The 13,565-nt window shown below is 40.8% G+C and overlaps 1 protein-coding gene across 1 annotated transcript in view; it reads left to right on the top strand.

Moving 5' to 3' along the window:
- The window catches only part of CDK5RAP1 (CDK5 regulatory subunit associated protein 1), a 43,583-nt gene that overhangs the window by 20,756 nt on the left and 9,262 nt on the right, over positions 1-13,565 (top strand). The window contains 2 exon segments of the mRNA XM_032604192.1: positions 1,922-2,052; positions 4,298-4,447. Of these exon segments, the coding sequence (XP_032460083.1) occupies positions 1,922-2,052; positions 4,298-4,447 (281 nt within the window).

A 13,565-nucleotide genomic window follows, 5' to 3' on the forward strand; every position in this document is an offset into this window, starting at 1 on the left:
GAAAGAAAAATGGAGCTGGAGGAATCAAGCTCCCTGACTTCAGACTATACAAAAACTTACAGTCATCAAAACAGTATGGTACTGGCACAAAAACAGAAATATAGATCATTGGAACAGGATAGAAAGCCCAGAAATAAACGCACACATCTATGGTCAATTAATCTATGACAAAGGAGGTAAGAATATACAGTGGAGAAAAGACAGTCTCTTCAGTAAGTGGTGCTGGGAAAACTGGACAGCTACATGTAAAAGAATGAATTTAGAACATTCTCTAACACCATACACAAAAATAAACTCAAAATGGTTTAAAGACCCAAATGTAAGACTGGATACTATAAAACTCTTAGAGGAAAACATAGACAGGACACTCTTTGACATACATGGCAGCAGTATCTTTTTTTTTGGCCATGCCACATGGCTTGAGAGATCTTAGTTCCCCAACCAAGGATTGAACCCAGGCTATGGCAGTGAAAGCGCCAAGTCCTAACCACTGGACCACCAGGGAATTCCTGCAGCAATATCTTTTTTGGATCCACTTCCTAAAGTAATGAAGATAAAAACAAAAATAAACAAATGGGAGCTAATTCAACTTAAAAAGCTTTTGTACAGCAAAGGAAACCGTAAACGAAAAGACAAGCCACAGAATGGGAGAAAATATTTGCAAACGAAGCGACCGACAAGGGATTAATCTCCAAGACAGACAAACAGCTCGTGCAGCTTAGTATCAAAAAACAAACAGCCCAATCCAAAAATGGGCAGAAGACTTAAATAGACATTTCTCCATAGAAGACATACAGATGGCCAAAGAGCTCATGAAAAGCTGCTCAACATTGCTAATTGTCAGAGAAATGCAAATCAAAACTACAATAAGGTATCACCTTACACTGGTCAGAATGGCCATCATCAAAAAATCTTCCGACAATAAATGCTGGAGAGAGTGTGGAGAAAAGGGAACCCTCCTACACTGTTGATGATAATGTAAATTGGTACAGCTACTGTGGAGACAACCATATGGAGACAACCACTATGGAGGCAACCTCCATATTGGTACAACCAGTTTGGATGTTCCTTAAAAAACTATATATAGAGCTTCCATATGATCCAGTAATCTTACTCCTGGGCATATATCCCAAGAAAACCATAATTCGAAAAGATGCATGCACCCAGTGTTCATTGCAGCATTATTTACAGTATCCAAGACATGGAAGCAACCTAAATGTCCATCGACAGGAATGGATAAAGAAGGTGTGGTACATATATACAATGGAATATTACTCAGCCATAAAAAAGAATGAAATAATGCCATTTGCAGCAGTGTGGATGGACCAAGAGTTTATCATACTAAGTGCAGTAAGTCAGACAAAGACAAATAACATATGATGTCAATTATAAGTGGAATTCATAAAACAGATAATCAACAAGGACCTACTGTATAGCACAGGGAACTCTACTCAATATTCTGTAATACCTAAATATATGGGAAAAGAATCTGAAAAAGAATGGATATATGTATATGTAAAACTGAATCACTTTGCTGTGCACCTGAAACTAACGCAACATTGTAAATCAAATATACCCCAATATAAGATAAAAATTAAATTAAAAAAAGTTAAAGCAGGACAAATTTGAAAATACGGACTCCTACTGTGTCCCTAAATCCAATATTTGAAGTGAAAAATACCTTTTCTAGCACTGAGGGGAATGTAGACTGAGAAGCCAGGCTCTGGCATGGGAACCTTGTTGATGAGCAGGCCTTTACCTCCTTGCTCTATAATAACTGTTCCGTTTTACTTGCACACGGGTTAGCTAGCTCCAGGGAAGGCCTTACAGTCTCTATCCTTCCCTCCGTAATCCACAGGTACCAAAGGCTTCTCTTAAAGGTAAGCAGCAGTGACATGCTGTCTTTTGTTGTGTGTCACAGGTGTGAGCCTCAGCAGCGATTTCATCGCTGGCTTTTGTGGTGAGACGGAGGAAGATCACCTCCAGACAGTGTCTTTGCTTCAGGAAGTTCAGTACAACACGGGCTTCCTCTTTGCCTATAGCATGAGACAGGTGAGTCCTGGGCTGGGGGAGGAGCTACTTCTATGCTGAGACTGACACCATTCCTGACCAGTTTCTGGTTGATTGTGGACAGCTGGGAAGAAAAGAAAGTGGCAGCGAGGCTGTCCTTGAGAAACCACAAGGATCTTACCATTCATTTCTTTATTTTTTCTAATAAACCTGTCTACCCTTTTATACAGTTCAGCAATTTGAGATGAAAAACAATTGTGCTAATATTCCTCTTCATTAGAATATTTAAAATTATGTTTAGGTTGTTCAGAATTTGAAAGTGGAGGGAAGGGCACTGTTCTCTTTAAAAGAAACCGAAAATCTTTCATTAATATGCAGAACTTCTTTTTTGGCCAACAGATGTGATTTGTTTTACAGAGGCTCCTTGTTGCCCTCCTAGCCATCCTCAGCCTTTTTTTTTTTTTTTCTCGATACGCGGACCTCTCACTGTTGTGGCCTCTCCCGTTGCGGAGCACAGGCTCCGGACGCGCAGGCTCAGTGGCCATGGCTCATGGGCCCAGCCGCTCCACGGCATGTGGGATCTTCCCAGACCGGGGCACGAACCCGTGTCCCCTGCATCGGCAGGCGGACTCTCAACCACTGCGCCACCAGGGAAGCCCGAGAAATTCTTTTTAATGCTAGAGTTGGGAAGTGAGTTTTCAGTGTGAGGTGGAAGCATATCCTATGGGCATTGAAGGTGAGTGTTTACTTGGAGTCTAATTCCTAGATTAGGGTTAAGGTCCTAGAGGCTTAATCAAGTAGCATAGTGGATGAGAACAAGCACTCACATTGTGCCTTTCCCATTTAATAATGTGTGACCTTGGGAAAAGTTTTTGCTTTCTTTATCTGTGAAAAGGGATAACATAAATACCAACCTCGTCAGGTTATTTTGAGATTTAAGATAATATATATAAAGCACTTAAAATAGTGTTTTATAATAGTTAAGTGCACAGTAGAGGTTAGTTGTTAATAAGACAGAATAGAGTAAATCCTGTAAGAGAATCTGTTTTAAAATTCTCTACCCATTCTTCATTTCCCTCTGGATATGGTAGTTCTCTTAAAGGCAGATTGGTTTGAATGTCTAGACTTTGGTGTATAGACTTTCCACTTTTGTCTAGCTCAGTGGTTCTCCAGCTCCATTATGAGCTTGTGTACCTAAAGATATATATAAAGTGTGTGTGTTTGTATATATAAACATGTATGTACACTATGATTTTGGATGATTTAAAAGGTTTTCAAGGATACATTTTCTTTTCTTTTTTTTTTTGACTGGGTAAAACCTGAGTGTGGTATAAAATTCAAAAGGTCAAAATAGTATGCAGTGCAAAGCAGTTGTTTTTTCTTCCTGGGTTGCCTAGTTTTTCAGTTCCTTCCCTGAAGGCAACTGCTCTTAGCAACTACTTCTTTAACCTTCCAGAGACATTTCATGTATTTATAAATATATTCATTTGTATACTTTCTACATCAAAGTTACTATACATGTTGATCTGTGCCTTGCTTATTTCTGTTCAGAGTATATTTTGGAGAGCAATCATATCTGTATACATAGCTATCTCATTCTTTGTCACAACTGTGTAATATTCCATTGTGTAGATAAACCATAATTTGTTTTACTGGTTCCCTATTTTTTTAAATAAATTTAAAAAATATATTTATTTATTTATTTGGCTGCACCGGCTCTTAGTTGTGGCACCTGGGATCTTTAGTTGTGGCATGTGGGATCTTTTAGTTGCAGCATGCAGACTTCTTAGTTGCACCATGCGGACTCTTAGTTGCGGCATGCATATGGGATCTAGTTCCCTGACCAGGGATCGAACCTGGGCCCCCTGAATTGGGAGCGCAGAGTCTTACCCACTGCACCACCAGGGAAGACCCTACTGGTTCCCTATTGATAAACTTTTACTATGTTTTGCGTCTTGTGTCTTTATAAACACTGCTGCTGAGTAACCTGGTATATGAATTATTTAGTGTCTGTGTCCTATAAAAATATCAAGAACAATTTTGAGTCTATGATTTTCATGTGCTAAATTTAGAATTTAACCCTTGTAAAAATGTGGCTCCACTGTATAGTTACCTTTTTCTCTTAGAAGGCCCAAGAGTTAGAGAACCCTTGTGGTGTGGCTTGTGTTCCTATACATGTGTCTGTAAATTGCAAATTGGATGAGCATGTCTGCCTCCGTGTTTGAAGAACGGATTCTACAAGTCCGTGGTGACCTCCATCTCTCTTTTTTTTTTTTTTTTTTAATAGAAGACACGGGCATATCACAGGCTGAAGGATGATATCCCAGAAGAGGTAAAATTAAGGCGTTTGGAGGAACTTATCACTGTCTTCCGAGAAGAAGCAACAAAAGCCAACAAGACCTTTGTGGGTTGTACCCAGCTGGTGCTGGTGGAGGGGGTGAGGCTATGTGTGTATGTATGTATATATATTTTTGTTTTGTTTTGTTTTTTGTTTTTTAGAGCACAGTATATTTCCCTTTATTTAGATCTTTGATTTCTTTTAGCAGTTTTCAGCATCTAGATCCTGTACATGTTTTCTTAGATTTACACCCATTTTTTTCTTCTTTTTAGCTATTGTAATTGCAACTATATTTTTATTTTGGGTGTCCATATGTTCACTGTTAGTATGTAGAAATAATTGGTTTTTGTATTTCTATCTTGTATCCTCTGATCTCGCTGAACTAAATACTTCTAGGAGTTTTTTGGGTAGGTTGCTTGGGATTTTCTTTGCAAGTTACCATGTCTGTTTTTCTTTCTTCCTGTTGTTCCAGGGTTCCTTCTTTTTTGTTTACTTTTTGCTTAGAGAACTCCCTTTAGACACTCTGGCAGCACATTCTCTTTGTTTTCCTTCATCTTAGAGTGTTTTGATTTCTTCTTCATTCCTGAAGGATATTTTTGTATTTAGTGAAAGGATTAGTGAAAAGTATTTCTGCTCCACCTTTTTGGAAACACTGTTATATGTGTATTTTTAGAAACAATTTTACTGTTTGTTTTCAGTCCTTTTAAAAATCACACTTTCTTAGAAATGTACTGCGTTTTGGAAGTTTGGAGTTCTGTAGTCTTCTGTGGTCAAGCTTGGGAACCTGGTCATCATTTACAGCACTAAACAGATGGGATAAGGGGTGAGTTAGGGAACCTAACCTTCTGTGAAGCTGCATTCTTCGGCTATTGAAGAGGAGAGGAAAGAGAGAGATAGGGCTCTTTCTGTGACTCCTCACAAGTCCAGGTTTGAGAAAGGAGAGTCCTGCTCCATGCCTTAGGATATGGCAGTGTCAAAATCAGCAATTGCTTGGTATTTGTGTTTGTTAGAACTCTCTGGTAGTGAGTAACAGTGGGAAACTTGTTCAAGCCATTCAGTCTAAGCCAAAAATAATTCTGTGTTGTATAAGACTTCAGGAGTGTTTTGTGGAGCCCAAAGGCAAGAATACTGCCAGGTGTCTGGAAGGGACTGTACCCAGTCTGGGAAGCCCTTGAGGCTCAGACTTTCTTCTCTTCTCCTCAGACCAGCTTTTCCTGATTCTTCATCTGTGTGGTAGAGTACAGCAGCCCTATAGTTCCTGTGTTTCATGGTGTAGTTCCAGTTTTTCACAGACCAAAGTTGTGTCTTTCAGCTCCAATTCAGATTTCCAGGAGAGGGAGTCTGATCACCTCAGCTTGGGTTAGGAATCTTCCTGTGGTCTGGTCTAGTAGCTGCTGATGGTTGGTGATGCTGAGCTGGTGAAATACCTCAAAAGTGTTTGCCTCGATAAATGCTTTGTTATTTAGGGTGTCACTGCGATTCTGGAGACCTGTACATGGATATGTCTATTAGTAATCCACATTTTATCCAGTAGGAATTAGGTCATTATATGCCCAGCTCTCCTCACACAGGGTCTGGTACAGAATAGTGTACCTGTCTTTTGATTGAATGAATAAGTACTCAAAGGTTACTAATTTTTGTCCAACACTTCATCAACCCCACAGAGAGCCCATGGTAATTAAATGAACCAAAACAAGGCTTCTTTTTTTTTTTTTTTAAAACAAATCCAGCATAAGCCAGTACTCACCTGGGGCTAGAGAATAAATGAATTTTTCAAGGCCAGCATTGGAGTCTTCACTTTTTTTTTCTTTTTTACATCTTTATTGGAGTATAATTGCTTTACAATGGTGTGTTAGTTTCTGCTTTATAACAAAGTGAATCAGTTATACATATACATATGTTCCCATATCTCTTCCCTCTTGCGTCTCCCTCCCTCCCACCCTCCTTATCCCACCCTTCTAGGTGGTCACAAAGCACCGAGCTGATCTCCCTGTGCTATGCAGCTGCTTCCCACTAGCTATCTGTTTTACATTTGGTAGTGTATATATGTCCATGTGACTCTCACTTTGTCACAGCTTACCCTTCCCCCTCCCCATATCCTCAGGTCCATTCTCTAGTAGGTCTGTGTCTTTATTCCTGTCTTACCCCTAGGTTCTTCATGACTTTTTTTTTTCTTTCTTAAATTCCATATATATGTGTTAGCATACGGTATTTGTCTTTCTCTTTCTGACTTACTTCACTCTGTATGACAGACTGTAGGTCCATCCACGTCATTACAAATAGCTCAATTTCGTTTCTTTCTATGGCTGAGTAATATTCCATTGTATATATATGCCACATCTTCTTTATCCATTCATCCGATGATGGACACTTAGGTTGTTTCCATCTCCTGGCTATTGTAAATAGAGCTGCAATGAACATTTTGGTACATGACTCTTTTTGAATTATGGTTTTCTCAGGGTATATGCCCAGTAGTGGCATTGCTGGGTCATATGATAGTTCTATTTGTAGTTTTTTAAGGAACCTCCATACTGTTCTCCATAGTGGCTGTACCAATTCACATTCCCACCAGCAGTGCAAGAGTGTTCCCTTTTCTCCACACCCTCTCCAGCATTTATTGTTTCTAGATTTTTTGATGATGGCCTTTCTGACGGGTGTAAGATGATATCTCATTGTAGTTTTGATTTGCATTTCTCTAATGATTAATGATGTTGAGCATTCTTTCATGTGTTTGTTGGCAGTCTGTATATCTTCTTTGGAGAAATGTCTATTTAGATCTTCTGCCCATTTTTGGATTGGGTTGTTTGTTTTTTTGTTATTGAGCTGCATGAGCTGCTTGTAAATTTTGGAGATTAATCCTTTGTCAGTTGCTTCATTTGCAAATATTTCCTCCCATTCTGAGGGTTGTCTTTTGGTCTTGTTTATGGTTTCCTTTGCTGTGCAAAAGCTTTGAAGTTTCATTAGGTCCCATTTGTTTATTTTTATTTCCATTTCTCTAGGAGGTGGGTCAAAAAGGATCTTGCTGTGATTTATGTCATAGAGTGTTCTGCCTATGTTTTCCTCTAAGAGTTTGATAGTTTCTGGCCTTACATTTAGGTCTTTAATCCATTTTGAGCTTATTTTTGTGTATGGTGTTAGGGAGTGATCTAATCTCATACTTTTACATGTACCTGTCTAGTTTTCCCAGCACCACTTATTGAAGAGGCTGTCCTTTCTCCACTGTACATTCCTGCCTCCTTTATCAAAGATAAGATGACCATATGTGTGTGGGTTTATCTCTGGGCTTTCTATCCTGTTCCATTGATCTATATTTCTGTTTTTTTGTGTTAGTACCATACTGTCTTGATTACTGTAGCTTTGTAGTATGGTCTGAAGTCAGGTAGCCTGATTCCTGCAGCTTCGTTTTTCGTTCTCAAGATTGCTTTGGCTCTTCGGGGTCTTTTGTGTTTCCATACAAATTGTGAAATTTTTTGTTCTAGTTCTGTGAAAAATGCCAATGGCAGTTTGAATAGGGATTGCATTGAATCTGTAGATTGCTTTGGGTAGTAGAGTCATTTTCACAATGTTGATTCTTCCAATCCAAGAACATGGTATATCTCTCCATCTATTTGTATCATCTTTAATTTCTTTCATCAGTGTCTTATAATTTTCTGCATACAGGTCTTTTGTCTCCTTAGGTAGGTTTATTCCTAGATATTTTATTCTTTTTGTTGCAATGGTAAATGGGAGTGTTTTCTTGATTTCACTTTCACATTTTTCATCATTAGTGTATAGGAATGCCAGAGATTTCTGTGCATTAATTTTGTATCCTGCTACTTTACCAAATTCATTGATTAGCTCTAGTAGTTTTCTGGTAGCATCTTTAGGATTCTCTATGTATAGTATCATGTCATCTGCAAACAGTGACAGCTTTACTTCTTCTTTTCTGATTTGGATTCCTTTTATTTCCTTTTCTTCTCTGATTGCTGTGGCTAAAACTTCCAAAGCTGTGTTGAATAAGAGTGGTGAGAGTGGGCAACCTTGTCTTGTTCCTGATCTTAGTGGAAATGCTTTCAGTTTTTCACCATTGAGGACGATGTTGGCTGTGGGTTTGTCATACATGGCCTTTATTACGTTGAGGAAAGTTCCCTCTGTGCCTACTTTCTGGAGGGTTTTTATCATAAATAGGTGTTGAATTTTGTCGAAAGCTTTCTCTGCATCTATTGAGATGACCATATGGTTTTTCTCCTTCAATTTGTTAATATGGTGTATCACATTGATTGATTTACATATATTGAAGAATCCTTGCATTCCTGGAATAAACCCCACTTGATCATGGTGTATGATCCTTTTAATGTGTTGTTGCATTCTGTTTGCTAGTATTTTGTTGAGAGGATTTTTGCGTCTATGTTCATCAGTGATATTGGCCTGTAGTTTTCTTTCTTTGTGACATCCTTGTCTGGTTTTGGTGTCAGGGTGATGGTGGCCTCGTAGAATGAGTTGGGGAGTGTTCCTCCCTCTGCTATATTTTGGAAGAGTTTGCGAAGGATAGGTGTTAGCTCTTCTCTAAATGTTTGATAGAATTCATCTGTGAAGCTGTCTGGTCCTGGGCTTTTGTTTGTTGGAAGATTTTTTTTTTTTTTTTTTTTTTTTTTTTATGCGTTACGCGGGCCTCTCACTGTTGTGGCCTCTCCCGTTGCGGAGGACAGGCTCCGGACGCGCAGGCTCAGCGGCCATGGCTCACGGGCCCAGCCGCTCCGCGGCATGTGGGATCTTCCCAGACCGGGGCACGAACCCGTGTCCCCTGCATCGGCAGGCGGACTCCCAACCACTGCGCCACCAGGGAAGCCCGGAAGATTTTTAATCACAGTTTCAATTTCAGTGCTTATGATTGGTCTGTTCATATTTTCTATTTATTCCTGATTCAGTCTTGGCAGGTTGTGCATTTCTAAGAATTTGTCCATTTCTTCCAGGTTGTCCATTTTATTGGTATAGAGTTGCTTGTAGTAACCTCTCATGATCTTTTGTATTTCTGCAGTGTCAGTTGTTACTTCTTTTTCATTTCTAGTTCTATTGATTTGAGTCTTCTCCCTTTTTTTCTTGATGAGTCTGGCTAATGGTTTATCAATTTTGTTTATCTCCTCAAAGAACCAGCTTTTAGTTTTATTGATCTTTGCTATCGTTTCCTTCTTTTTCATTTATTTCTGATCTGATCTTTATGATTTCTTTCTTTCTGCTAACTTTGGGGTTTTTTTAATTCTTCTTTCTCTAATTGCTTTAGGTGCAAGGTTAGGTTGTTTATTTGAGATGTTTCCTGTTTCTTAATGTAGGATTGTATGGCTATAAACTTCCCTCTTAGAACTGCTTTTGCTGCATCCTATAGGTTTTGGGTCGTCATGTCTCCATTGTTATTTGTTTCTAGTTATTTTTTGATTTCCTCTTTGATTTCTTCAGTGATCACTTCGTTATTAAATAGTGTATTGTTTAGCCTCCATGTGTTTGTATTTTTTACAGATCTTTTCCTGTAATTGATATCTAGCGTGTGGTCGGAAAAGATACTTGATACAATTTCAATTGTCTTAAATTTACCAAGGCTTGATCTGTGACCCAAGATATGATCTATCCTGGAGAATGTTCCATGAGCACTTGAGAAAAATGTGTATTCTGTTGTTTTTGGATGGAATGTCCTATAAATATCAATTAAGTCCATATTGTTTAATGTATCATTTAAAGCTTGTGTTTCCTTATCTATTTTCATTTTGGATGATCTGTCCACTGGTGAAAGTGGGGTGTTAAAGTTCCCTACTATGAATGTGTTACTGTCGATTTCCCGTTTTATGGCTGTTAGTATTTGCCTTATGTACTGAGGTGCTCCTATGTTGGGTGCGTAAATATTTACAGTTGTTATATCTTCTTCTTGGATCGATCCCTTGATCATTATGTAGTGTCCTTCTTTGTCTCTTCTAATAGTCTTTATTTTAAAGTCTATTTTGTCTGATATGAGAATTGCTACTCCAGCTTTCTTTTGGTTTCCGTTTGCATGGAATATCTTTATCCATCCCCTCACTTTCAGTGTGTATGTGTCTCTAGGTCTGAAGTGGGTCTCTTGTAGACAGCATATATATGGGTCTTGTTTTTTTTTTTTTTTTTTTCAGTACGCGGGCCTCTCACTGCTGTGGCCTCTCCCGTTGCAGAGCATAGGCTCTGGATGCGCAGACTCAGCGGCCATTGCTCACGGGCCCAGCCGCTCCGCGGCATGTGGGATCTTCCCAGACCAGGGCACGAACCCATGTCCCCTGCATCGGCAGGCAGACTCTCAACCAGTGCGCCACCAGGGAAGCCCTGGGTCTTTTTTTTGTATCCATTGAGCCAGTCTGTGTCTTTTGGTGGGAGCATTTAATCCATTTACATTTAAGGTAGTTATCGATATGTATGTTCCTATTCCCATCTTCTTAGTTGTTTTGGGTTTGTTATTGTAGGTCTTTTCCTTCTCTTGTGTTTCTTGCCTAGAGAAGATCCTTTAGCCTTTGTTGTAAAGCTGGTGTGGTGGTGCTGAACTCTCTCAGCTTTTGCTTGTCTGTAAAGGTTTTAACCTTTCCATCAAATCTGAATGAGATCCTTGCTGGGTAGAGTAATCTTGTTGTAGGTTTTTCTCCTTCATCACTTTAAATATGTCCTGCCAGTCCCTTCTCGCTTGCAGAGTTTCTGCTGAAAGATCAGCTGTTAACCTTATGGGGATTCCCTTGTGTGTTATTTGTTGTTTTTCCCTTGCTGCTTTTAATATGTTTTCTTTGTATTTAATTTTTGACAGTTTGATTGATATGTGTCTTGGTGTGTTTCTCCTTGGATTTATCCTGTATGGGACTCTCTGTGCTTCCTGGACTTGGTTAACTATTTCCTTTCCGACATTAGGGAAGTTTTCAACTATAATCTCTTCAAATATTTTCTCAGTCCCTTTCTTTTTCTCTTCGTCTTCTGGAACCCCTATAATTCGAATGTTGGTGCATTTAATGTTGTCCCAGAGGTCTCTGAGACTGTCCTCAGTTCTTTTCATTCTTTTTTCTTTATTCTGCTCTGCAGTGGTTATTTCCACTATTTTATCTTCCAGGTCACTTATCCATTCTTCTGCCTCAGTTATTCTGCTATTGATCCCTTCTTGAGTATTTTTAATTTCATTTATTGTGTTGTTCATCATTGCTTGTTTTTATCTATAGTTCCTCTAGGTCATTGTTAAATGTTTCTTGCATTTTCTCTATTCTATTTCCAAGATTTTGGATCATCTTTACTATCATTATTCTGAATTCTTTTTCAGGTAGACTGCCTATTTCCTCTTCATTTGTTAGATCTGGTGGGTTTTTTTCTTGCTCCTTCATCTGCTGTGTGTTTTTCTGTCTTCTCATTTTGCTTATCTTACTGTGTTTGGGGTCTCCTTTTTGCAGGCTGCAGGTTTGTAGTTTACGTTGTTTTTGGTGTCTGTCCCCAGTGGCTAAAGGTGGTTCAGTGGGTTGTGTAGGCTTCCTGGTGGAGGGGACTAGTGCCTGTGTTCTGGTGGATGAGGCTGGATCTTGTCTTTCTGGTGGGCAGGTCCACGTCTGGTGGTGTGTTTTGGGGTGTCTGTGGACTTATTATGATTTTAGGCAGCCTCTCTGCAATGGGTGGGGTTGTGTTCCTGTCTTGCTAGTTGTTTGGCATAGGGTGTCCAGCACTGTAGCTTGCTGGTCGTTGAGTGAAGCTGGGTGTTGGTGTTGAGATGGAGATCTCTGGGAGATTTTCGCTGTTTGATATTACGTGGAGCTGGGAGGTCTCTTGTGGACCGGTGTCCTGAAGTTGGCTCTCCCACCTCAGAGGCACAGCACTGACTCCTGGCTGCAGCACCAAGAGCCTTTCTTCCACACGGCTCAGAATAAAAGGGAGAAAACGTAGAAAGAAAGAAAGAGGATAAAATAAAATAAAGTAAGGTAAAATAAAAGTTATTAAAATAAATAATTATTGAGAAAAAATTTTTTTAAAAATTAAAAACAAAAACAGATAGATAGAACCCTAGGACAAATGGTGAAAGCAAAGCTATACAGACAAAATCTCACACAGAAGCATACACATACACACTCATAAAAAGAGGAAAAGGGGAAAAAATAATAAATCTTGCTCTCAAAGTCCACCTCCTCAATTTGGGATGATTCGTTGTCTATTCAGGTATTCCACAGATGCAGGGCACATCAAGTTGATTGTGGAGATTTAATCCGCTGTTCCTGAGGCTGCTGGGAGAGATTTCCCTTTCTCTTCTTTGTTCGCACAGCTCCCGAGGTTCAGCTTTGGATTTGTCCCTGCCTCTGCATGTAGGTCGCCGGAGGGCGTCTGTTCTTCGCTCAGACCGGACGAGGTTAAAGGAGCCGCTGATTCGGGGGCTCTGGCTCACTCAGGCCGGGGGGAAGGAGGGGTACGGAGTGTGGGGCGAGCCTGCGGCGGCAGAGGACGGCGTGACGTTGCACCAGCCTGAGGCGCGCCGTGCATTCTCTCGGGGAAGTTGTCCCTGGATCCCGGGACCCTGACAGTGGCGGGCTGCACAGGCTCCCCTGAAGCGAGATGTGGAGAGTGACCTGTGCTCGCACACAGGCTTCTTTGTGGCGGCAGCAGCGGCCTTAGCGTCTCATGCCCGTCTCTGGGGTCCGCACTGTTATCCACGGCTCGCGCCCGTCTCTGGAGCTCCTTTAAGCAGCGCTCTTAATCCCCTCTCCTCGCGCACCAGTAAACAAAGAGGGAAGAAAAAGTCTTTTGCCTCTTCGGCAGGTCCAGACTTTTTCCCGGACTCCGTCCCGGGTAGCCGTGGTGCACTAACCCCTTCAGGCTGTGTTCACACTCGGAGGGAAGCCCAAGCCTCAGCTCCCAGTTCCGCCCGCCCCCGGCAGGTGAGCTGACAAGCCTCTCGGGCTGGTGAGTGCAGGTCGGCACTGATCCCCTGCGCGGAAATCTCTCCGTTTTGCCCTCTGCGCCCTTGTTGCTGCGCTCTCTTCCGCGGCTCTGAAGCTTCCCCCCTCCGCCACCTGCAGTCTCTGCCCGCTAAGGGGCTTCTAGTGTGTGGAAACCTTTCCTCCTTCACGGCTCCCTCTCACTGGTGCAGGTCCCGTCCCTATTCTTTTGTCTCTGTTTATTCTTTTTTCTTTTGCCCTACCCAGGTACGTGAGGAGTTTCTTGCCTTTTGGGCAGTCTGAGGTCTTCTGCCAGCGTTCAGTAGGTGTTC

Source organism: Phocoena sinus, chromosome 15 (assembly GCF_008692025.1).
Source record: "Phocoena sinus isolate mPhoSin1 chromosome 15, mPhoSin1.pri, whole genome shotgun sequence".
In the NCBI taxonomy this organism is placed as follows: Eukaryota; Metazoa; Chordata; class Mammalia; order Artiodactyla; family Phocoenidae; genus Phocoena; species Phocoena sinus.